At 36.2% G+C, this 24671-nt stretch overlaps 1 protein-coding gene across 6 annotated transcripts in view; it reads right to left on the reverse strand.

Annotated features, from left to right (window-relative positions):
* The window catches only part of LOC145688371 (SPRY domain-containing protein 3-like), a 45466-nt gene that overhangs the window by 15838 nt on the left and 4957 nt on the right, over positions 1-24671 (reverse strand). For all 6 annotated transcript variants that reach the window (XM_081762531.1, XM_081762532.1, XM_081762533.1 and 3 more), the window contains 6 exons: positions 19824-20087; positions 14364-14567; positions 13613-13766; positions 8590-8775; positions 3990-4139; positions 903-1081 (listed from right to left, as the gene is read on the reverse strand). In XM_081762531.1, coding sequence (XP_081618657.1) covers positions 903-1081; positions 3990-4139; positions 8590-8775; positions 13613-13766; positions 14364-14567; positions 19824-20026 — 1076 coding nt within the window. In that variant the 5' untranslated portion in view covers positions 20027-20087. The remainder of the gene's footprint in view (positions 1-902; positions 1082-3989; positions 4140-8589; positions 8776-13612; positions 13767-14363; positions 14568-19823; positions 20088-24671) is intronic.

Genomic DNA, 24671 nt, shown 5'->3' on the forward strand with positions numbered 1-24671 from the left:
CCTCCTTTCTTAGGTTTTCTAAGTATGCTTTGTAGTTACGGTAAGCAGACCTAGCAGATGTAATAAGCTTCAGAGTAAGTGGAACCAGTTCTGGCCTATTTCCGAATTTCTTCATCCCAGACATTATATTTAAATTAGCATTGAAAGTTCTCAAAGCCATGAAATATTCAAATTCATCACCTGCTCTTAAGAAGAACATACAAGAAACACAAGACGAACATGATGAACCACACAAACACACAACGTTGAGCGGTGCGTTAACTATTACGAGAGAAAACTAAAAAACTATTATGATAGAAGAAAGAATAGACACAGTAGGGTTCTCAACCCCACCTTGAGAGCTTAAGCATCCACTAACCATCCACTGCGCTTTAGAAAGAATAAAAGCTAAAGTGAGAATAAAGCTGACTATTTCACATGTGGCGGCAAGTACTGAAGCTTTCAGAAGAGTAATGAGTAACAAGTTTCTGCCTTTTTCCGTTTACTTTTATAATATTTTTCTTAGAAAACTGCCAATGCAAAAGTCACTTTACCTCCCAAAAAAAGTAACTTTTAGTGACATATTTGAAAAAAAGTAACTTTCAGTGACTAACTTGAAAAAAAGTAACTTTTAGTTAAAAAAAAAAAAAAAGTGACTCGCTATAAGTCCTGAATTAATAAACGAAGAATTTCTGCTTTTATTCAATTCTTTAACAAAATGTTAACATGTGAGACCATGATAAACTCATACTTGAATCACTTAACCAAGCGCGTATGCGTGAATGCTAAATGACATCGCTTCTTAATCACAAGATTTCCACTAGAATCATCTGATTAGGGCACTCTAACTGTAGTTCTTCAATGTTTTTGTATTTTTCAACGTCAATAAATATTTTAAAGGAATTAAGTAAAATTAATGTTACCTATCATACTGACAAATGTAATCGCGAGGAAATATAATTCCACAACCCATGATATCTCCTTTGTGACACCTTGGACCAAACGGATCGCCAACTCCGCTACCTATGAATATCTTTCCGTCGTCCGCGTGGTATGCTATAGAACCTTTATTCCACCCAGGATGCCTATGTTTCGGATAATCCTAAAAAAGAAAAAAAAAAAAAAAAAAAAAAAAAAAACTTGTAAGACGGCAAGGTAAATGAAGAAAAAATCCGAATCACTGAAAATAAAAATTACAGAACATTTAGGAATATGAACTATGATATTATTTTCAGTCTTTTCCTCTTACATTTAACTATAGGGAAACTTACAAAATTATATACACATACATCTGTAACTTACAATATTCAAATGATTGTTAGAACAATTTAATTAACTGGTTTTAAAGAAGTGAGATATCACTGATTTCTGTGTCTGTTTCTTCATTTGATCGGAACAGATCTCTTTCAGTTTCCTCTACCTTAAAAGAGTTTTTCTGGGTCAGCTTAAAAATTGCTTAAAAATAAAACAAATACATAAATAAAACTAACTCTATGGCATATGTAACCCGGAGGTTCAATGCTGCATTCACAAACACTCTCCACTAACTACTGTCCTTAGCCAAGTACTTCCAGTTTCTACTTTGTATTCCCATTTCTGCGAGATCCACCTTAATATTATCCTCTCACCTGTGTCTAGTTTTTTTCAGTTAAAATTTTGAAAGCCTACTTTCTTCCACTCTGCCTACATGATCTGCCACCTCAGAGTCCTAGACTTAATGACCCTAACCATGTTTGGTAAATGGTATAAATTATGCAGCCCCATCGTCATCTCCATCTGCATTTGAATATTCACCTCAGAATTTTATTCTCAAACAATTCTAGTCTGCGTTCTTCTCTCACAGTAAACGACCATGTTTCGCAAGCATACAGTACAACAGGCATAATTACCGTATTTTTTGAGTGACTCTTCAGAATATATTCTATCCAATGACAGTATCTTTGAAACTCTCGACAAAAGACGAAACCACTTCATATATTAAATTTATTTTATTGCCTGAAAATATAGAATATTGGTCGATTTATATTCGACTGATTTGACAACGCTGCTGTCACAAGTGTAATTGCACAAAAACTATGAAACCAGTGTCGTTATCAGTTAAGTTTTAGCTTATAGGTGACACAGTGTCGTGTCGGTGCTGATGAAATGCTCAGAAAATGTGCCATTATTGGCAAGGGCACATCATTACTCTTCCCCACGCATATTTTTCGTACAACCGAGTAGTGAAACAGTGTTTTAAAAATGACTTAACCGTCCGAGGGACCACAACTAAAGTCTTCGTGTCCAAGCAAATACAAATGTCCATGCATACACATTCCACAACATATGGGGCTAATTCCAGATTACCAGCGAAAGTGATACCTGAGGTGTTTCGTGTAATTCGTCGACTGGCAGTCCAAGAGAATTCATTACCCAACGTTATAACCCAGAGATGAAATTTAGCGCAGTTCAGTCACCCACGTCTTACGTCGCTGTCTTGGCCTACGATGGGTTCAAACCTCCCGCGCCACATTACTAAACGTAAGACAAAGTGCCGCAAACTGTACGAAAGACACTTAGGGGAAGGGGAGTGGAGGGAAGAAAGTGAGACTGTTGTGACATTGGATGAGATCTACATTTATCTCACGCATAATGATAACATTCGGGCAAATAGATACCGTGAAACCTCTGGCAAGGGACATACTAAGTTTTACCACCAGTACCAATTAAGTTTCAAGCAGGAAATCACAATTGTCGGCGGATTCAGTTACGAGGGAAGTTTGGAGGTGGACGAAAACGTGAAGGTGAATGCTCCCTACTCCTAGCAATCCATCATGACCCAGTCTATCGGAAAGACATCTCACGTTTCTACGAAGTCAACAAGAGCTAGGTGTGGATTCGTATGGAAACCGTCCAGAAAAGAATACCAGATAATCCTTACGATGTTATCATGACATGGAACAGGGAAGGGGAATCTCTGTTATCCCCTTTTATGATATCCATGTAAAACGCTCAGCCGCTAACTCAATACAGTTTTGTGCATTTTGACTGTTAAAACAAGGTCTACAACATACCCGCCCCCGTACCCTCAATGGTCTATGGAGAATTTGCAGGAAGGAATGGGATGTAATTTCCTCTCTGTGCTCCAAAGTAGTTTGTTGTATCGGAAATAACAATGTTGGGCGATAATGCGTAATACTGGTGGTTGGACTAAAGACAAGCGGTGTCGGCAGTACGGTTTTTCACAGGGTAAGTGCACTTTGAGAATTGGTCGTCTTCTGTAACTACAATTAGTACCTACATCAAAGGTACGAATTGAGCTATCTTTGGCGCATTTGCGTAAATACAAATTTTCAATCGATATTAAAAAATTTGAGATTTAGATGGTGACAGTGAAGATATATTTACAAATTTTAAGCTAATAGCTCGCCCCTGTTCGTATCAGCCAAAATCCGAAGAAAGTTCAATGGAGAATATTGTTTCTTTCGTGCCTTACTAAATTAAAATCACATATACTTTGGAAATGCTATGACTTGACTTTGTTTTGCTGGAAGTTGAATGGAAACTTCAACACCGCAGATAACTACAACTTCACGAAACTTCATTATAACGTTTTAGGAGTGTTACTGTTTCATGCTTCTAAATCGTTAATTAATAAAGGATTAATTAATTAATAATTAACGGAATATCTTTTATATTCCGTTTCTTAGAGAACTGGCAAAAGGTAGCAGAGGATAGATTTTTTGAATCTCTCTTAGTACAGGGAAGCTTATGTTTCAAGAAAAGTTATATTTCGTGAAATACACAAATAAAACAAATTAGTGGAGTTTATTTCGAAAAACCGAAAAAAAAAAGAAAGACAACAAAGAAGCATTCCAACATACTAACATTTCTTAATTTGATATTTAAATTTTCGTGATTTTTACAAATAAATACACGCGTAATTCATCAGGCTGAACACAGAGAAAACACAATTATACTACCTGAGACAACTATATACACAACGCCATAAGAGGAAAAACTGATCTTACCCTTCTAGCTAATCCAATTGCTATATAACAATTTTCGCCGGGATCGACGATTTCTATTTCATAGTAATGAGAAGTTGTATTCAAAGCGGATTTCGCTTGAGCTAAACCAACATCTATAATACTTTTTCCTCTTCCTGTATACTCTAGGACCTGGAAAAAAATGCAATCAGCAATGCGTTTTCTTTTCTACTCACCTTCTACTTTACTAGCATTTAATTTGGTTAATTATTTCTAATATAGCAGCAAATAAGATTCTGATTTTAGAAGTATTACGGTAAATGCGAAAACTATATAAGTGTGCAGTGGATACAAAATTAAACATGAAGATGGCGTAACTGGGAGGTTTAGGTTCACAAATATAAATAACATGAAAGATTTATTGCATTGCCTTATTTGACTGTTTCTACACGCCGCGTTCAGTAACGAAATCAGAAGGGAGAGAAAACGTAATTACAGAAAAACAGCACTCAAAATTAAAACTAAAAATTAAAAACTCAGGAAAACAGTAGTGGGTTTCCAAACAAACGCCTTCAGATTACAATTTTAAACACTTTTGTTACGAAAAATAATTTTCATTATAAGAACATTTTTTCTTATAATCATAATCTTGGACTTGGACTACGATCTTAAAATATTTGTGAGAACTGCTTTCATATATATATATATATATATATATATATATATATAATCATATTAGCTTATATACAAGAATTCACAAATGTATATATAAATATCCATTTAAAAATTTAGAGGTATACAGTAAAAGTATTATTACCTAACAGCCAATGTTTAGATTTACAATCCAACATTACAAACATGGATATTCTGACAACTTTTCTTTCTTTTCTTCAGTGCGCATATAAACTTTTGGCTAATAAACATAGTTCAAATCCTTTCGTCCCATGATCACAGCCAGCCTGCTGCCACGTTCAGTAAACAAAAGCCACAGTTGAATTAATTGACATCAATGAGGTTAATTAGTAAATTTAAGATAAGGCTACTGATATCACTCCCTCTCTGTATATATATATATATATATATATATATATATGGAATGAAAGTTACATTTGATTTGAATATGTGAAACCTCCGGATATAGAATCCGAGACTATTAAATAGAATGAGCGTATGGTAACTACTCGGTTACTACGCATTTCTTCAAACCATTGAGTTTCAGGTGTAGTCATTTTGTTAAAACGATTACATTCCCATGTCTTTCTTCAAACGCACCTACACACTCAATGCATAAGCTGAAAAGGCAAAAATCTGTACATCATTCCCAAGTTACTAATTCCTCTATAGATAATACACTACCCTGACATAAGTGTGGCCCCGCGTAGTGTAGTCGCTAACGCTCTCGCTCTTGGTGGCGAACAGTTCCGGGTTTGATTCCAAGTGGGATCAACTTACTTACTGCATTGACACTACCTGTGTACAATTTCGAGCAAACACCTCCAACATACTCACCCATGTCGTAAATTCATATTATATTTGTATTTCAGAGTAAATCTTAACTGCACCATAACTAAACAAGGCATTTTAGTAGTCATCTGTTCTAACACAGCTAAAACGCTAAGCGCTGTTCCACTGAAGCACTTTCTCGATGTTTTTTCTGATTCTCTCTCTACCTTCTAGTATTACGCCTCTGTATATTCTGCTGAAAATTCGCTCAAGTTTGAATGCAGGTATTTCCGTACAAGAAGGAAGGAAAGTTCCAAGTTTGTGTGTAATCTAAACTAATTGTTTCCCCCAGGCCTTCGGCTCGTTTCCAAATTGCCTGCATGCTAGTGACATCTCTTGGCCAGGAGTTATCACAGCTAGCAACAACTATTAGCCTGACTGTGAACTATTGTGAATTAGCGTGACTGACAGACAGGCGTCTTATGTTTATTATAAGGATCAGAATTACTTAACTATTTTCGCCTAGATGTTCATGCAACCCGTAGCTCTTAAATGTTTTGAAGATTGCATATTGGCGTTACTCACAGACATATATATTGTTTTATCTTTATAATAAGGATGTTGTACTTCACACCTAATTTAACAACTTTTAAATATTCACACCTTCAAAACAAAGACATTAGTAAAAGTCAACACGTAAGCAGCTGGGCTATGCTTTAGTTTCCAGCGCTTCCTGTTATTCTCAATTTGCATAAAAATAAAATGACAATAATTATAATAAACAATTCTCTACCAATGGGCTAATATAGAGAATTTTCTGATCATTTTTCAGACTATCAACAGAAACAATATATTTTCAAGTTCGAAACTATGAGAGAGAATCTACTTGAATATGTTGTTGCTGCCATGTTACGAAAAACATCCCTATTGGGGATCTTGTGGCTTAAAACCTCTTTTAGTTTGTGATGTATTATGCTCATATATTGCGCGATAAATTGATAGAATTTAATTGAGTTTTCTGTACCTAAAATGTGGCAGTGTTTATTGAATTTAGTATTAGTTGGTGTGTAGTTTTGCGTCCCATTCAGCACTGAAGCTATATGAAATATGGACTTACAGCTTAACGTGGGATTCAAACCACGTGAACTCCCACCGGAAATTAAACATGGATCTCCCGCGCCAAAGATGTGTACGCTAGCCATATAACTACCACGGATTTCAGGTAGTATATGTTAACTCATGTACTAAACCATACGGTAATAAGGACAAAAACTGTATTTAGAATGGTCTGTAAACCGCTTACGCTACTTCAGCTTTTGCCTGGTGTAACTATGGAACATTCTGCTAGATATTAGACAGGATAACCGGTCTAACAAGGAGTCGAACTTATATGCAGAACATACAGGTAGTAGCATTAGCTTCTAAAGTAGTATGTTCATAAACTAAAATATCAACTGCTTGTGCAGAATTATCTTTATATTATCTGTTTGTAGATAACTATACAGCAAAGGTCTAAACAAAGGAATAAGATTTCACCTCACTAACTTTCTGAACTGATACTATTTCCGAGTTACGCTTATAAGTAAGCTGTCCTCTTTGCACAAATAATGGAATGGCGGAGACAAAACTCACAAACCCCAGAACTGATGGTTGGGGTGGTGGCACGATTTAAGGGAACTAGAGAAACTTGGAGCGTATTTGCATTGCGTAAAGCAAACATTAGGAGTTACGGCAGGGGGGAAGAGCTATGACTAATTCCCGTTAGTAATAAATTATATTTTTTAGGGTGGTTATTTATGGAGAGATTAATGAAATGTACAAATAATAATAATAATAATAATTAATAATAATAATAATAATAATAATAATAATAATAATAAAATAAAATTAAGAAATAAAAAAAAATAAGTGAAATCCTTCACTTTAACGTCCCACGATTATGTCCTTTAGGCTAAGGGAGACGGATGATTAAGGTAAGTGAATGATGATGGTAGAATTGGTGGAATGAGAATGTGGGAATGGTCCGAGAAAACTCACGGACATGATGTTGTCCACCATAAACTTATTTGTCCAAGGATCGAACCAGAGACAAATAATAATAATAATAATAATAATAATAATAATAATAATAGTAATAATAATCATCATCATCTCATCATCATCATCATCGTCGTTGTCATCGTTAGAGCAGCTTTTAAGAAAATCGAATATGTAGATTTTAGTCAACTAGTACAGTATTTTTACGTAAGATGCACAGAGAAAACCGTGAACCTACGGAATCCTCTATAAATCTAAGTTTGAAATTTGGTCGTAGTGTGTGCAGCGGCATCCAATTCATGCCTTTCCATAGAACAGATATGCAAAACTCGTTCATATCGGAACAGACAGTCGTTAAACACTTTCTAACGAAATCTCTAATTTGATCATTGCACGAATATCTTCATTCCTATATTTCCCCAAAAGTAATAAGTTTCCTACGCGTACATAATCCGTCTTTACTCAAATGCAAATAAAGTCGTGAAAGAGAAATAAGTGCTTAGCTCTGCGGTAGTAACTCTTCGACTCCAGTGATATTTATTAAATATATGACACTTACTTCTTGTGTGGGAAAAGAAGCAGACATGATGACACTTACTTCTTGTGTGGGAAAAAGAGCAGACATGATAGGTTAGTTTTCGAACGCTCACTTCTGGCGTGAAGATCGTAGGTTCAACCCTAGACCACGTAAATTTGTGATTGACAACACTGTGCCTGTAGGTTTTTCTGATGTTGTTCTGTTTTATCCCACTTTCTTATACCACCAAATTCTCCATCATCATTCACTTACACTATTTGTTTCCGTTATGTGTAGGGTACCACCACGAAATTAAACTAAAAAATATTCCTTCTGATATATCCCTTACAGAATGATGGTTACTAGTAGAATTATAAAATAATTGGTGAAACAATATAGTCGGAAAAACACCCTGTGTGTACTCCACAACCTTGTCTACACACAGGGTATAATTTGTAATCGAAACTCTGACTCTTCATTTCAGACAAAAGACTTAACAACTAGTCTTTTCAATTTAAGCGTTACTATGATTTATGCTTAAGAACACCCGCTACAAAAATGTCCAGCCTATAAGTTAATGCAAACTGTAACCGAAACCACACTAATCATTCAGACAAGCTGACAGAGGGAAACAACGCAACTCACCTGGCCATTTAGTCGAATATCATGAAGCCTCAACCATTCCTCTTCATTATTATCCACAGACATAAAGGTATCTTCTTCCGATATCCACTGGGCATCGAGAAGTATTCGCACTTCTTCCCCACTCGATCGCATACCAACAGCAGGATGAAGTCCACCTAATGGCACTGGTACTAGAGTTGTTCCCAGCTGAAAGAGAAGTTACAACTAAGAATTGACATGTCCAACAGCATTGTTCGGGAGACGAAATGAATATATTGTGGACTTATACTAGTAGGAGTCGCCTATGTGCTCTAGATACTGAAGAGAAAAATGCAGGCGAGGATGACCGAAAAAGGATTTACGAAACCTCGGGAGAAGTTTACGATAGAGATACTGAAGAATGGAAAGAGAACCGATATAGTTTGTTTTTCCAGCGGGAGGGAGGGAGGAGAGACAAATGACCCAATACACAAGAGATGTCTTGAATATACAAATAAGGACGCACATTGCACAACTTTATTATTAATTACAGTAAATATATTCTTTAAGTTTTACGTCCCACACTTATGCCGGCTATGCTAAAGGGAGCAGGGATAATGAGAAATGAATGGAATGAAGTAGTGGGAGGAAACGAAAAAAAAAAGAGAAAACTCACGTACACGGTGTTTGCCCACCACCAAGTATAGTAAATATATTAAATACTCTAGCGGGTAAATAAGTAAATCTAATATGTCATTCTTTTTAAAGATTTCTGTAACGCCTGAATATTACTTGTAATTCCGAGTTTTTCGACTCTCCCCCGCACTCTTGGTCACGGGGGATAAAAACAGGAAGAAGAAAGATAAAAACATCAGAAAATAAAATGGAACGGGCTTACCAAGGGAACACACTTGGTCAATTTCAGTGATCACACGTCACACGGTGGTGGTGCGCTCTTTTGTTCTTTAGTGGAAGGTTGCCAACTGATGCTGATATTTTTGTTCTTATGCCAATGCTGTGCGAAGTTTGTAATTACTGCTCCCCATTCACCACTTAACCACCCCTTGTCTAAATTTAATTTTGGTTTTCTTAAATGCATAAATAAATTTTCAAATACAAGTCCTTCAATAATGTACAAACAGTGATAAATGGAATGACTGTACCAAGACTTGAACCTAGGGTATTCGGCGTGCAGTGCTTATGCGTTAACCACTACGCTACCCAGTCCGCTTCTCAGAACGGCCATACACTCTCTTGAAGTTGGTTCTCTTTACTTAGATCAGATGACTTGTACAACAACCTAGTTGTTGTGCTTGGACAATCCAGTGTCCATATTCAGAACACATTTGACGCTTGTATTGTCACTATATATTAATGAAAGGAGGAAACAATCGGATTTTCGACACACCAAATCCTCTGTAGGTGCGAATTCAATGATATACAAAGAGTGAAAAAGCGAATGACTGGACCGAGACCCCAACCCGGGATCTTCGGCGTGTCATGCCGATGCGTTAACCACTGCGCTACCCAGGACAACCATTCACTCTCCCACTCTTCAAGCTGGTGGTTCTTCCGATTTTTTCCTCCTTTCATTAATATATAACGATCCTCTTTATTTCATTTTTGGCACCCAATAAATTTGTTGAATCTTCTACCTTGTGTTGAGTTTCATTTAGATGTTTCGACAGATCTGACACCGGGCTTTTCAAAGCACACTGAATTTAAACAGTTTATTTAGGTTTCGGGACCGAAACCCAAAATATTTTCGGTTGTTTTACCTCATTAACAACCTTGCTTACGAGTAACCCAGCTACGTTTTATTATAGTGGATTCTATGGTTTTGCTTCCTAACTTGATGCTGAATCACCTTACCGAATACATGGAATGTTTCAGAGATACGCTTTCTTAAAAGTTTGGAAAACAAACACTTCGTTGGAATAGCTGTGAAACGAAGCTTTAATGGACTCACGTTAATTAGAACTTATATTTGCAATTCTATGTGTACTATTATGATATGCTTCGTGCTCGCCATTTTGTATCCATCTTACAAACATATATTTACTACTAGTTGAAATTTCCGTTCTTCGCACGAGGAATGAAAGTGTAATGACAGAAATCCACAAAATGCTCTTATTTTGTGAATAAATGTTGAACCCTTCTATTCCCTTAGATCTTTTAATTAAAAGGACATCATAAGATCTCAACCCGAGGTAGGTACTATGTTCTAAAATGCATTTGAATCTGTTCACCCGTTTCCATGTAATGCGATCATAAACAACAGGCAACGTCGCTTTCAATGTAAACAAAGAAATTATGGAAAATGCTCCTCCTCTTAAAATGGAAATGAAAAACAGCTGGAACACGGGTCCCCCTATTTATAATGAGGAGTTTCATCTTTCAAACTTGACGAGTCGTCAGACACTGCATTTATGGCACAAATTTTGAACCCTCTTTACTCCTCTGAGGATACACCCTTTATTCAAAGTAATATGATGAAAACCAGTTGAAAATAGGTATTAACTATGCTCACGGGCGTCAATCTCATCAGGAACGTGCTCCCCCCCCCCCTTATTTGTAAAACAGTTTCCATCCCCCTTATATTTCAAGTATCTTAGGTCACCCTATGATCAAAAAACTATATAGGAGTTTGCTACGTCCATAAAACAATGTTAGACAAAGTGGATATGAGAAAAGTTTTTAATTGTGAAAAACGACAATCAGTTTTTAGGCCTGTGAAGGTAGAGCAAACTGTAAAGTAACAAAGTGATTTTGTTTAAATAGTCAGCAGCAAAGCTAGTTTAGCTATTATATATATATATAATTCTTTAACTATACATTATTGATCCTCATTTACATTCGTTGTAGGCTTGTAGGGCTAAAACTAGTTCCCAGAACTTTATTGTTTCTGAGTATTCACTTAACACTACTTTTTATCATTATTTTGTTTTTGACATACATTTGGTATCATTTAAGTTTAACTAAAATTGTAAAACAAGTTTTAATTTTACTGTTTGAATAAACAAACTGTAAATTGTGTGTGTGTGTTTAATTTTTAGTGCCATATCTTCCAAAAACTACACTATCAAAGATAAAAATAAAACAAAAATTTTCAAGTTTTCGTTTCGTTTTTTAACTTAAAAATGCTTTAAAATGCAATATACGAAGAATATTTTTTATTTTATTTTTCGGAGTCCCACCCAAAGTTTATGTGCTGTTGATGCCAATGACTAAGCTCTAAATTTCATTTTAATCTGTTCAACCATTTCTGCGTGATGCAGTAACGAACAGGCAACATCGCTTTCAATCTGAAGAAAGAAATTATAGAAAATGTCCCTCCTCCTCCCATAAAAACGGGAATTTTCAAAAACGATGGGACACGCTTATTCTTAATGAGGAATTTATATACCAAATGTCATCTTCATAACATGACCGGTTCGAGAGATACTTAATTTTTAGCATATATTTTGACTTCCCTCTCCTCCATTAGGATACACATTTCAATCAAAGGAACACTTCTGAAATTCAGTTCGAGGTAGGAGATAACTATGTTCCGAAATTCATTTTACACGGCTGAGCCGGTTTCCTGTGGTGCGATTCTACACAAGATCGCTTTATTTTTATATTTACATTAAGTAATAACAGATTTCAAGAACGATTCCAGACTAAGTTAAATTGCTATTATTCCGGAAATACTGTCTATTGTTGCATAGACAATTAATTTATTTGTTTATCGAACTGTCAGATAATTGCCACGAGGTCACTCTGCATTGGAAAAATAACAGCCACACACACACACACAATAAAATAAAATAAAATAAAATAAATAAATAAATAAATAAAAAGTAAAAGGTCTGTGCAGTAGACCCTAGGGTAGAGACCTGCACGGGCCGAATTTTCCGGCCCGAGCCCAATCCAGCCCGAATGTGCCTAGGCCCGAAAAGTTTTGGAGACTTTCGGCCCGAGCCCGGCCCGGCCGGGTAAGTCTTTTTAAAATTCTTGGCCCAAGCCCGGCCCGGGCCCGATAAATTTTAAAAGTTTCATTTTGTAACATTTTTCACGGACAAACTTCTTCAACGTTTGCCTTTATTCTAATTATCGTTTAATGAAAGTCAATAATTATTGCAACTAATCGGCCCCAGCCTGGCCCGACCTGAAGAGAAATCAGTGTCGGCCCGCCCAAGCCCTGCCCAGCCTAAAGAAATAACAGAGTCGGCCCGCCCAAGCCCGGCCCGGGTTTCGGGCCGAGCCCGGACCGTGCAGGTCTCTACCCTAGGGTATAGATTCGATGTATTTTGTTATACAGAATCCAAATTTAGAAACCTTAGGACGATTGACCATGTCAATTTGTTTTATGGGCCTAAAACGTGTGCTCCCCTATCCAAAATCGCTTAAAAGTTTCTGCCATAAAAAATTAACAGTCAGTCGTCCTAGGGTTTCGAAAGTTGGATTATGTGTAATAAAATACATCGCATCCATATCCTGAGTTCCGGTGCACAGAACTTCTATATTTTCTGTGTGTGTGTGTGTGTGTCTGTGCTATCAATAAATACTACTAACAAGAATAGCAATGGGAAAGGATGTGGAAGCAAGTCAATCATGGCCTAAATTTAAAAGTATCATCCGGCCATTTGTTTGGCGCAAATAAGAATCATGAAAAAAAATAGATGAATAGCTGCTGGGTGCGGATCCAGAACGTTCCAACCGCGTAATACGAACGCTAACCAATAGCTTACGTCCGCTTGGACTTTTAAATAAATCCAGTATTCTCTCCAAACATCCCATTTAAGGCACATTGTTACTTTATCATTGAAATTTTATATATATAAATTTTTGTTTTAATAAAACATAGAAAACACACAATATTGGAATAGCACACACACATCTGACAACTGATGATGTCCCTAATAGGCTAATTGATATAAAGAATCCTCTTGACAAGAAGGAAATTCGTGTCTGAATTTCAGCCAGCCGAACAATCAAATTTTCGTGTGACACCTCAAATATTGTTTCATATATACGGGTATTAAATGCAACTTTTAGTTAAAATAAAAGAAGCAACACTTACTTCCTTGCCATTCCTAGTAAAAAACGCAGGCACCATGGTAGAATGTATGTCCCTTTCGTCTGATATTTGGTCAAATTTAATACCACATCCAAGTCGGTCTCCACACTCAGATCTTGGACCAAAAGGAATGACAGTCGATCTTCCTTTATATACTCTGAAAAATATGAAGCGTTTCTGAGAGAACTTCAAACAAAATGGAATTCACACCACACACAAAAATTACTCAACTATATATATAAAGTACACATCAATCGAAAATCTTTAAAATGCTTAATAACAATTTCAAAATGTAAAATTTGGACCTTTTTAAAATCACATATCTTAAGAACGTAAATTTGCTTCACGTCATTTACGGCTAGAATCTGGCATCATGTTACTTTTATTGTCATTAGAACAAAATATTTTTAATTTTTTACTCCTTATTATCCCTCGTTAAGGAGAAATTCTGTTTTTAAACATCATACTTTCTTATTTAAGAGCTGATGCTTATCTTGATTTTTTTTAATACTTAAATTCTTACTTGAAAATATTAAATTATCCTTTGAAGTTTCAAAACAATTGTGAAATTTTCGAGAGAAAAAATAAAGGAAAAGAAAAGAAAAAGTTCATCTTATAACAAAGTTGTCACAACTATAATTTGTATAACACGCATTTGTTAAACGGATCATTTTTACAACTAGGCTCAAGTTCTGTTACTTTGATAAATTTTAAGAACTTAAGAACAAGCTATAATTATCAATAACACACGTACCTTCCGTCCTCTATCTGATAGCCTACTGAGTTAGCTGTACTTCCTAACTGCATGTCCAACGGGTGTTTCTTCGGGCACAGGCCGAGAGAAATACCGCCATCAAGCCCGGTGTCAATTATTTCGATTTCGAAATAATTCTGCATCGGGCTCAAAGGAGCAGCTGCTACATATACGGCAACCTTTACATCATCATCTGGTGCATAGCTGGAAATAGAAAACGAAGTACGCTTACAAAGAGTCTTAGAATTGACGAAAACATATGAAAAAGAACTAGCAGGTGCAGGTGATACCTGAACACAATAGAACTTCTTGCTGAGCTTTACAGGAAAACAAAAAATGCCCTAACGTAAGTCTCCAACGTAAGACCGTTCTAAATGAAGCTTGGGAAATGATTATGTGTGTGTGTGTGTTTCAAAACAACACCCACAGCGATTAGGTGATTCCTGACACCAAGATAAGACAAAAAGTACAGACCAACCTGGGTGCATAAATGCTTCCTTTCGGAGTTATGGGCTGCCTAAAACATGTAAAAATGCATAGCTTCAATACTATGTGACCTACGTCGTCAGATCAAGACTTCACATAGGAACTAATATGTGTGCTATCCAAAAATACATGTTCCAAAATCCAGTGGTACCGATGCAACAATTTTTATAGAGAAAGTTTGGCTACGGGCATATAATTTGAAGTACCCACCAACTACCTCTATAAAAATTGTTGCGGAAGTACCTTAGGATTCTGAAACATTGGTATTTGGATACGCCACATACTAGTTCCGAAGTGAAGTCTTGGCCCGACTATGGTAGATCCCATAGTGTTGGAGCTATGGACCTTTAAAGTCCATTTCTTCGTGTCAGGAATCACATCCCAAACGTTGTCGGCATTGTTCTAAAATACACTGTATATGCTCCACGATATAAATCATCTTTTAGTTTGGCTGTGTATATAAAATGAACACAGTATTCAAAACATGTTAAGAGAGGTAATCTTATATTTGGTTTCACATGATTGGATTTGATTTTTAGTTTAGCGTCCCTTTCAGCAATGAGGCTATATGAGACGTGGACCTACTGATTAACGTGGAATCAAACCACATGAGCTCCCGCCGGGAATCGAACCCGGATTTCCCACGCCAAAGGCGCGTACGCTAACCGCTTAGCCACAAGGGAGCTCTGGTTTTATATGAGAAAGTTATATTGCATAACACTTGTGTAAACGACTAAGGTATCCAGGCCCACACTAAATATTACAGTTTGATCAATTATAAAGGTAACCAAGAAAGTTCCGACGCTTATTCACCCACCACCTTCGAACATCGATATGTCACCTAAGGCGTACCTGGAAGATAAAAAACAGTTCCCATCAGCATCGACGGCCTTCTGCCAACGTTATGTAAGGCCATGGATTCCATCACGGTAGAACTTGGTGAGCCATGAAGCGAAGAAGGTATCAAATGCATTTTGCATCTCTATCAGGGATTTGAACTGGCGTCCTCTAATGTGATTGTCCAAGGAATGGAACATGTGATAATCGGACGGTGCAATGTACGGGAAGTATGGTGGGCGCAATAGTGTTTCCCATCTAAGGCGCAGAATGGTGTCCCTGGTCATCCCAGAAACGTGGGGCTTAGCACTGTCCTGTAACAGGAGAACACCTTTGCGATTCAGAATTGCTGGCTCCAGAGTTTTGAGTTTTTCTTGAACACAGCTCAACTGCTCATAGTACACAGTTGCATTGATGCTCTAACCAGCTGGCAGCATTTTCCGATGTAAGATGCCGCGAGCAGCCTACCAAACACACAGGAGGACTTTCTTCTGATGCAGTCTTGGTTTCTGCTGTTTTGGAACTTGTTCATGGGAAGCTAATCAATGATGGCGGCGCCGTGGAGCTTCGTACAGAACGTATTTCTTATCACGTCAACACTCTGTCCAGAAATGGCTCTTTCTTAGACGAGAGAGCAAAGAAACACAGGTGTCTGCTCGGGTTGCCTTCTGACCCGAGTCAAATTATGTGGGACCCGTCGACCCAACTTGACGGAGGTACTGCCGAATGGTTTCTCCACACACACTGAATTGCAGTTCCAGTTCCCCCACATGTCTGACCACTGTTCGCCTCAATTGCTGCCTAAAGATCTTCATTTTGTACATCTGTTGGTCTTCCGGCATGTGATGCGTCTTCGAATGTTTCATCACCGTCCTTAAACTTGTTAAACTACTGCTGCACTGTCCGTGTAGTAACGACACCTTCACCAAAGGCCTGGCATATCTTCCGCCTCGCTGCAATGGCGTTTGACCCCAGTTTGAACTCGTACAGCATATACGCACTTATGACGCTCTGTGGAGGTCCTATGTTCATTCTGTCCTTACGCAAGTTCACAGTGTAACTGAACTGTCACAACCAGGTAGTATGTTGGATATACCCACACGAACAACTGACCCTTGCCTTATCTCCATTTGCATTCATCTCACAGTGTGATGGCCAATTGAACACACACCTCCACAAAAAGCGGCAGAACTTTCTTGGTTACCTTTATAGATTAAACACTAATTAGGCTTTCAGGATCTACGAAAGTTCACCACTACCTTATTAAAATACAATGAAAACTTGTCTTGATCTTTGTGGGACGCTCAGCAATATGTTTACTACAGTAGAAAGGTATGTGAGCAATGGATAGTAGCATGGAGAAAGAAATTCTTGAAAAAAAAAAAAAAAAAAAAAAAAAAAAACAAAAACTATTTCCACGTTGTTTTTGGTCCAATAGACATTTTACCTTTTTTCAAGATTTTAATTTAAATAGCGGAACAACAGTGTTCCATCTGTCTTGTTTCATTATAACAAGAAAATCATTACTGTATTCTGGAGAAAAATATGGAAGGCCTTCACACGAAAAATTAAACGTTGGCTACCCTGCACGTGAAACATATTATCATTTTGTACTTTGTTGAACAGAACTTTCATTGGAGAACTTTATAATATCAATATTAACTACATTCTGGATCGAATCAGTGTTTGAGCTCATTCGTGGTTAAGCGGTTAGCGCACGCGCCTTTGGCGCGGACGACCCGGGTTAGTTTCGCGGCGGGAGCTCAAGTGGTTCGGATTCCACATTAATCAGTAGGTCCACGTCTCATATAGCCTTGCTGCTGAACGGGATGTTAAACTCAAAATCAACTCAACTCAACGAATCAGTGTTTCACTGAACACTGAGTTAACCACGTCTATCAAGAACTAGTCACGTTATATTCAAGCATAGAACAAACAACATATAGTACGCGACGAAACATAACCAATTTTTTCCTCGAAGGTCAAGATCTAAGGGTTTACTTGTCCCTACCATAAATCCTTCATTGTAACTAGATTCCGGCGTTGTCGCTCCAACTCAGGTAGAACTGCATAAAGCTCTCAGTATGGCTAACCCCATTACGGTTATCATAGTAGCCCGAGCATGTGCAGATCTCTAAAATCCCCACAGAAATGAGTGCCATAAGTCCAGGCCTTCTACAGGCTGTTGCGCCAGGAATTTAGTTATCTTTATTATTATTGCTAATAATAATATGTAATATTAGTAATAGGCTTAATAAAGATTCTGTCTGTTTATCTGCTCTGCTTGTAAGTATATTATTTCTAACTTTAAGATATAGTTATACAGGTCAATATATAATTGATCAGTTTCTTTCTAATGTGATTCGTCACGTGTATAAAAACTGGACAAACTACAAATTAGGATACCATACACAGAAAATTAATAATGATAGCATTATTACTCAGATATTAACCTGCATACATTAATACATATGAGGATTTAGGTACTTAATAGAATGCTCTTTAATCATTTCTTTTTTTAAAAGAAAAAGTTTTAAATTGTCATTATAGCCAGATGGCCTGTCGAATAATAATAATAATAATAATAATAATAATAATAATAATAATAATAATAATAATAATAATAACAATAATGTTTTCCCAGGACATTGAACAAAGTTATCGTGTCTTGCAAAATATTTTTGATGGAGACAAAGATCATGTTGTCATCGAGATAGATCACTCGTCTTCAGAAACTGAGGGAAACGAAAACGAGGACATGTTTTGAACTCTTGAAGTGTTAAGTTCCAATTGTTTATTTTATCTATTTATGTGAGAATTTTCAAAATAATGTTAAATCTGGTCTGATATAGTGCTTATGTGAGATTGATTCTAAGTTGCATGAAGGGCATAAACAAATAATAATAATAATAATAATAATAATAATAATAATAATAATAATAATAATAATAATAATAATAATAATAATAATAATAACAACATTTATAAAAGACTAACATTAGTGCATCACGCTAACTCCTAATAGTAAATCTCATTGCAATAATATAATACAATAATTTAGATTTGGGCATTTATATTTATGTATCCGCAAGTTCGTTGGTCAGCTAACTATAAAAAAGGTGAATGCAAACAATTAGAGCTCTTAAGTATTGACTTTAATCTATAATTAGTGCTTGAACTTTTCGGGTAAACTGTACCCGCCCGATAACCATTGCGTTTGGTTTACTCGATCCTTAGACCTGATAAACCCATTTGACCCGTGTTTGGCCTGTTTGGACCGTTTGACCCGATAGACTCGTTATGAGTTGGTACATGATAATTAGAACAATTTGTGTTATGATAATAAAGTGAAACAACACATCATTTACAATAATGACAGACTAAGCTTGTTTTCATAAAAAACGGGATTATCAGGTCATCCCTATTCATACGGTTCAATCGGGCAAACCCGATTCATACGGGTAAAAATACAATGTCGGTCCAACGTGTGGTTCAGGATCTATTCTATTTTCCGAGCATTACCGAAAATGCACAGTAGCCCGAAACGGCTTATCATATTATTATTATTATTATTATTATTATTATTATTATTATATTAAAAGGAGAGAAAATTACTTGTCGAATGACCTGTAGACCCCTACGTATTTTATTCCTATTTTAAATGGTTATTATGGTTTGATGTATCTGCTTATTGGTTTGCAACACTCAGAAAGAATAGTTCGAGACTTCATTGTTTACCCTGGCGACAGGGAGAGCGGTTAAGCTTTTGTAATACCGGCAACATCCAACTGGTTGATAAACCGCACGTGGCCGCTAACAACCATATGACAGTTTTACTGCTGATAAGAAAATTTGGTTTAGCTTCGAAAACCACTATACATACATACAAAAATACACACACACACACACAAACAGACACAAAACAAAGAACCCTCGATTTATAACAGGAAAGCAAGAGATCATGACTATAATAACTATTACATACCAAGTAAGGCTTACAATATGTTGAAAATAAGTTTATTCTTTGAACTTTGCACAAGAGCTCACATTGGGTTTGTAAATCGAGCTCATTGAAAACTAACCATCGTAATGAAAGCAAATGTTTCTTCTTAAAATTATCTTACTAAGGGTACTTGCCTAAGATAATCGCCATCAATGGCGATTCGTTCATAGCGTGGCTTTTCATCGGCATCCTGAGGTGTGGCACACTTCATCTGATACACTGGATCACTAAATGGTGCAATGTTACGAGATAACAATCCTTCCATTTTAGTGTCATTAAATGAACCGAATAATTTCTTCAACAAAATAACAAAATGTGGGCTCACACAGCTCAGCATAAGCCTTTATGCAACGACTGAATGCTGTGTATGACGGCGAGGACTTTACAGCGAAAGTGACCTGTAAGTGAAATAAGCGAATATAATTAAAACCAATAATGAGTTATGTTGTATAATAATACCAAAAGTATATAAATACTAAATATTTTCATACAAATATATAAGTAAATTTTAATAGAGAAAGGACAATTATTTGCAAGAGCAAATATAAGGTAACACTTGATATTTGCTGCTATAAATCATCAAAACATTAGCACTTTCAAGAACACGTCCCTCATCTTCAGTTGACTTAAGGTTGAAAAAGGTTAGAAACGTAAGAACATGTGGGAAGGTGAAAGAATAAAAATGATTATTCGAAGTGAACAAACATTTACAATCAAGAATACTATGGTAAATGAATCTGCATTAAACACTGTTCGCTGACGCATTCATAAATTTAACCTTAACTGTGCTCTGGTTCTTTTTACATTCATAAATTTAACCCTGAAATCAATCTGGACAAAGGGGAAATTAATCCAACATAGAGTGACCTTGTTGCTACGTACTGCCGCCGGTTGGAATGAAAAAGTAACAACAATGACTATATTCATAGTGTTTAACGTAGGTTCATTCACCATAGTGTTGGTGGGTGCGAAGTGGTTTACCATTTTATCATTTTACCTTCTGACTTTTTTTTTTTTTTTTTTTTTTTGACGTTTCTAAAGCTCAGGTCAACTGAAAAGGAGGGCCTTGTCTCTCGAAAGTATTCACGTTTTGTGATTTATAGCAGTAAGCATGAAGCGTTTTCTTTTACTTGCTATTATGACTATCACTACTCGCAATCTAAACTACTATGACAATTATTTGAGTTTATTAATAGAATATAATAGATCAGCTGTACGAAAACCTTTACTAACAAAAACAGAATAATATGGAACACGAATGCTGGTGTACGAGTATTACATACCTGAAAGTAATTTTGAAAATAAATGTGATCAGAAATCAAAATTTGTTATCCTAATTTTCTTTGGTAATTTCTCTTAAATACACATATTCCGTCTATTCACTATAGGGTTTCACGAAGTAGCAGTAGTTTAGTTTATCAATTGCAGTCTATAATGATGAGATTTGATCTTCTATTTCGAACATCAGATTAGTTATAGAAGGCAAACTCTTAAAACGGAATTTGAAAGTGTAGAAAACAGCCACTTTCATGTGAAGAGCCGTGTATATTGAATAATAATAATGAAATAAAAATAAAGCTCCTTAACTTTGGAGATTAGTAATCTCAACTTATAAATATGCATCTCATAGTGTCCGACAGTGAAAATAAATTTCTTAGTTCTTAACATGTGTTCCATGAATATGAGTGCGAATTAAATTCGGTTCTTCCCTCCTGATAAACGCAAAGGAAAGTATTAAATGGATATGAGTTATTCGATGCCAATACTCATTCAGATAAAATCAAAGTAGATGCGAATATGACGAATCCTATATTGACATGACAGAAAAGAAAGTATAAGTGTAACTGGAAACTCATTTTGGCTTTTCCAAACTTCTTACACGCACACAAACGCAGGTTAATAAAGTCAGATTTCTATTTATATCAAAAACGACAAAACTGAAAAATTGCTTGATCATTTTTTTTAGTAGTTGGAAAAGATATTAACATATTCTTTTTATCAGCAGTAGGACGATCTGTATCAAAATTGCATAATTTTACTAAATACATGAAACAGGTCAAACATAACAAATGGCATGAGCTTACAGATGGCAGTACAAAACAACTTGTTCCAGTTTTAGTATCACTCCTCCATGTCACACTGAATAGGAAGCACCATCACTTCACTCAATTTCTGGACAAGCATGTTTATTCGCTTCTATTCACGCTTTCTCATTTGTTTCGTGTTTTACCTGGGCATCAGAATTTTTAATTCTCTCCCTGGAACTTTGAAATGTGTACAGACAGTATCCGCAGTATCAGTATATATGAAACTAATTTCTTAGAGTATATTAAAATGAGAGGATGGTGACTTGAGCAACCTAAGATATGTTTCTCTTTATTTTTTTTTCAAGAATGCACTTTTGCTCATTGTTGTTCGGACAGTAACTAAAATCTTTAACGGAAGTTGATTAAATGAGTTTACATACGGTCGTACTTATAATTCAAATTTAGTAGTTTACTTAATTAATACTTCTTCCTTATTTCTAATCACTTCCCAAAATTATGGGTCAATAAGGTGTAACACTGTCATGCTACAATTTTGCACGTTTAGAAAGATTTAGAGATAAGAACAACTTATTTTTTGTAAGATCTATCATTAAGACTGGCTAGCCATCTTATAGTAACGATTTGTCAAAAAGAAAAAACATAAATATTGGGGATACGGACAAAATCTCGCGGCCGAAACATCGCCGCCCAAAACCTAGCGTGGCCAAAACCTCGCCACCCAAAACATCGCGTGGGCAAAACCTCGCCGCGAATGAAACTTTTCTTTAAAATTTACCCAACGAGTTTCTTAATATGCAATTCCACATTACAAATAATAATAATAATAATAATAAGATACAACACATCGTGTGCGCGGGCTTTCTCGGGTTATTCCAGTTTCCCCCCACTTTCTTTATTCGATCATTTTCTTCATCCTGGTCATCTACGTCTCCTTTAACCTGCAGGACATAATCAAGAGACGTCGTAAAAACTCATATATTATTCATACTTTCATCAATATTATTAGATTCTTGTTAAAATTTTAAGTTTTTGGATGTTCCAAAGTTCACGAAACTAACTCCGTTAGTTGTCATTACTTTCCTTATGCAGACTTTCGTTCCCTATAACCAGTTTAAAAACATCCTGTCGCCCTACCTTCACATTGAAATCCTCTAATACAGAAATAGAATTTTCATATGTTATCGCGGGACTTGGTCAAATACCCGTGATACTTCTTCTGAAACAGCGTCTTTTATACCGTCATCCTTATCATCTGTTGGAACATTTACATTTTGGTCAGGCGATATTTTGGGGTGCGAGGTTTTGGCCCGGCGAGATTTTGTCCCGCGGCGTTTTGGGCGGCGAGGTTTCGGCCCGGCGAGATTTTGTACCCAAACCAAATATTGTTGTGATTTGCTGATTGACAACCTACCGATGAGACGTTACGTGGCCCACGCGAACTACTGTTCTAGAGCAATACATCAAATGCCTATCAACGCGCTGTAGTCCTAAAATACATTCGAATATTTACTATCAATATTTCTTTTACGTAAAATGGTATGTAACGGAGGAAAAAACAGTGTTTAAAAAATTGGTTAGATCAAAATACAATAATAATAATAACCTCTCCTCGTTAGTCTACTGGCTAGCGCACGTGTCTACGGTGCACTAGGTACTGGGTTCAGTTCCCAGTGGAAGAGCATTGACCGCACAACAGTGGGTCGTATTTCACCTTAAACTGTAGGTCCACGCCTCATATAGCCTCATCGCTAAAAGGGGGCGTCAAACTTCAACAAATAATAATAATAATAATACAGTAAAACTTGCCTTCAGCGGAATCAACCGGAACTCGCAAAAAATTCCGTAAAAGATAGGTTTTCGCTTAATGAAGGTAAAATTATGCTTTAAAAAAAAGGTACGTACATATAATGGACATACTGAGAAAATAAAATGATGTAGTAACTTATTAAATTACAGTCTCTATTTCTACAATGAATTAATACATGCAAAAATTACAATGAATAGGAAAATTAAAAAAATACTGTACATACGTTTTCCTTCTTTCTTTCTTTTTTTCTTTTTTAATAATAATGAAGGGAAGTTTTCTATACACATGTACTGCTTAGTTGCTCAATTTTCCACAACCACCAAATCATCATTTCGCAATAAAGCAAATGTTTGGAATCTGTAAACTTTTGATAGATCTTTGACAAGTCTTTAGCCTACACTCTTCTTCCAACTCAATGTTTTCATGTCTCTAGACCAATTACGAAATGAGTTACTAGCACTTTAAAATAACACTATGAAAATTGCATTTCGTTCAAAACGTCACGCTGTGTCTAGGGTCGGTGGAACGGTCACTAAAAATTACATGTGTAAGTAAGGTAAGAAAAGAACAAAATCCTTTTCGGAGACAACGTAGTGTATACGTTTTACCTCTCGCAGGATGTCCAAAATTTTCCTAAATGCTGCATTTCTGAACTTTTCATTAAAAGCCTTGTCCACGTAACACAGTCTCCGCCTAATAAAGGGAATTCAACACGCTTTTCAGCCCTAACTCATGGGATCATGAAACATTTCACTTTACAATAAGTTCCCGTTTAGTCAAAGGTCCTTTAAAGATGGATTTTATTGTAATAATGATAGTGACACTGGCTCACTTCCCTGGGAAGAGACTGTCTCACTTCGTAATTAAACTTCACGGCGCTACAGCTCACAAACAGCAATGATCGACCAGATTACGCATATTTATCGGTGATGCGCGATTAAGTTATTTATTGCTTCCTAACTGGATTACTTCTGGCTATCTAGGATGAAGTTGACTACTAACTCAAGTAAATACCCATGTGTTTCAAATGATGTAATCAAATAAAATTCCTATGTAATATTCAATAAAATCATAAATTCACACCAATCCATGTATACCAACTAGTTTACGCCAGTCAATTCTAACAG

This window comes from Thermobia domestica, chromosome 6 (genome assembly GCF_964235325.1).
Source record: "Thermobia domestica chromosome 6, izTheDome1.hap1.1, whole genome shotgun sequence".
Taxonomy (NCBI): Eukaryota; Metazoa; Arthropoda; class Insecta; order Zygentoma; family Lepismatidae; genus Thermobia; species Thermobia domestica.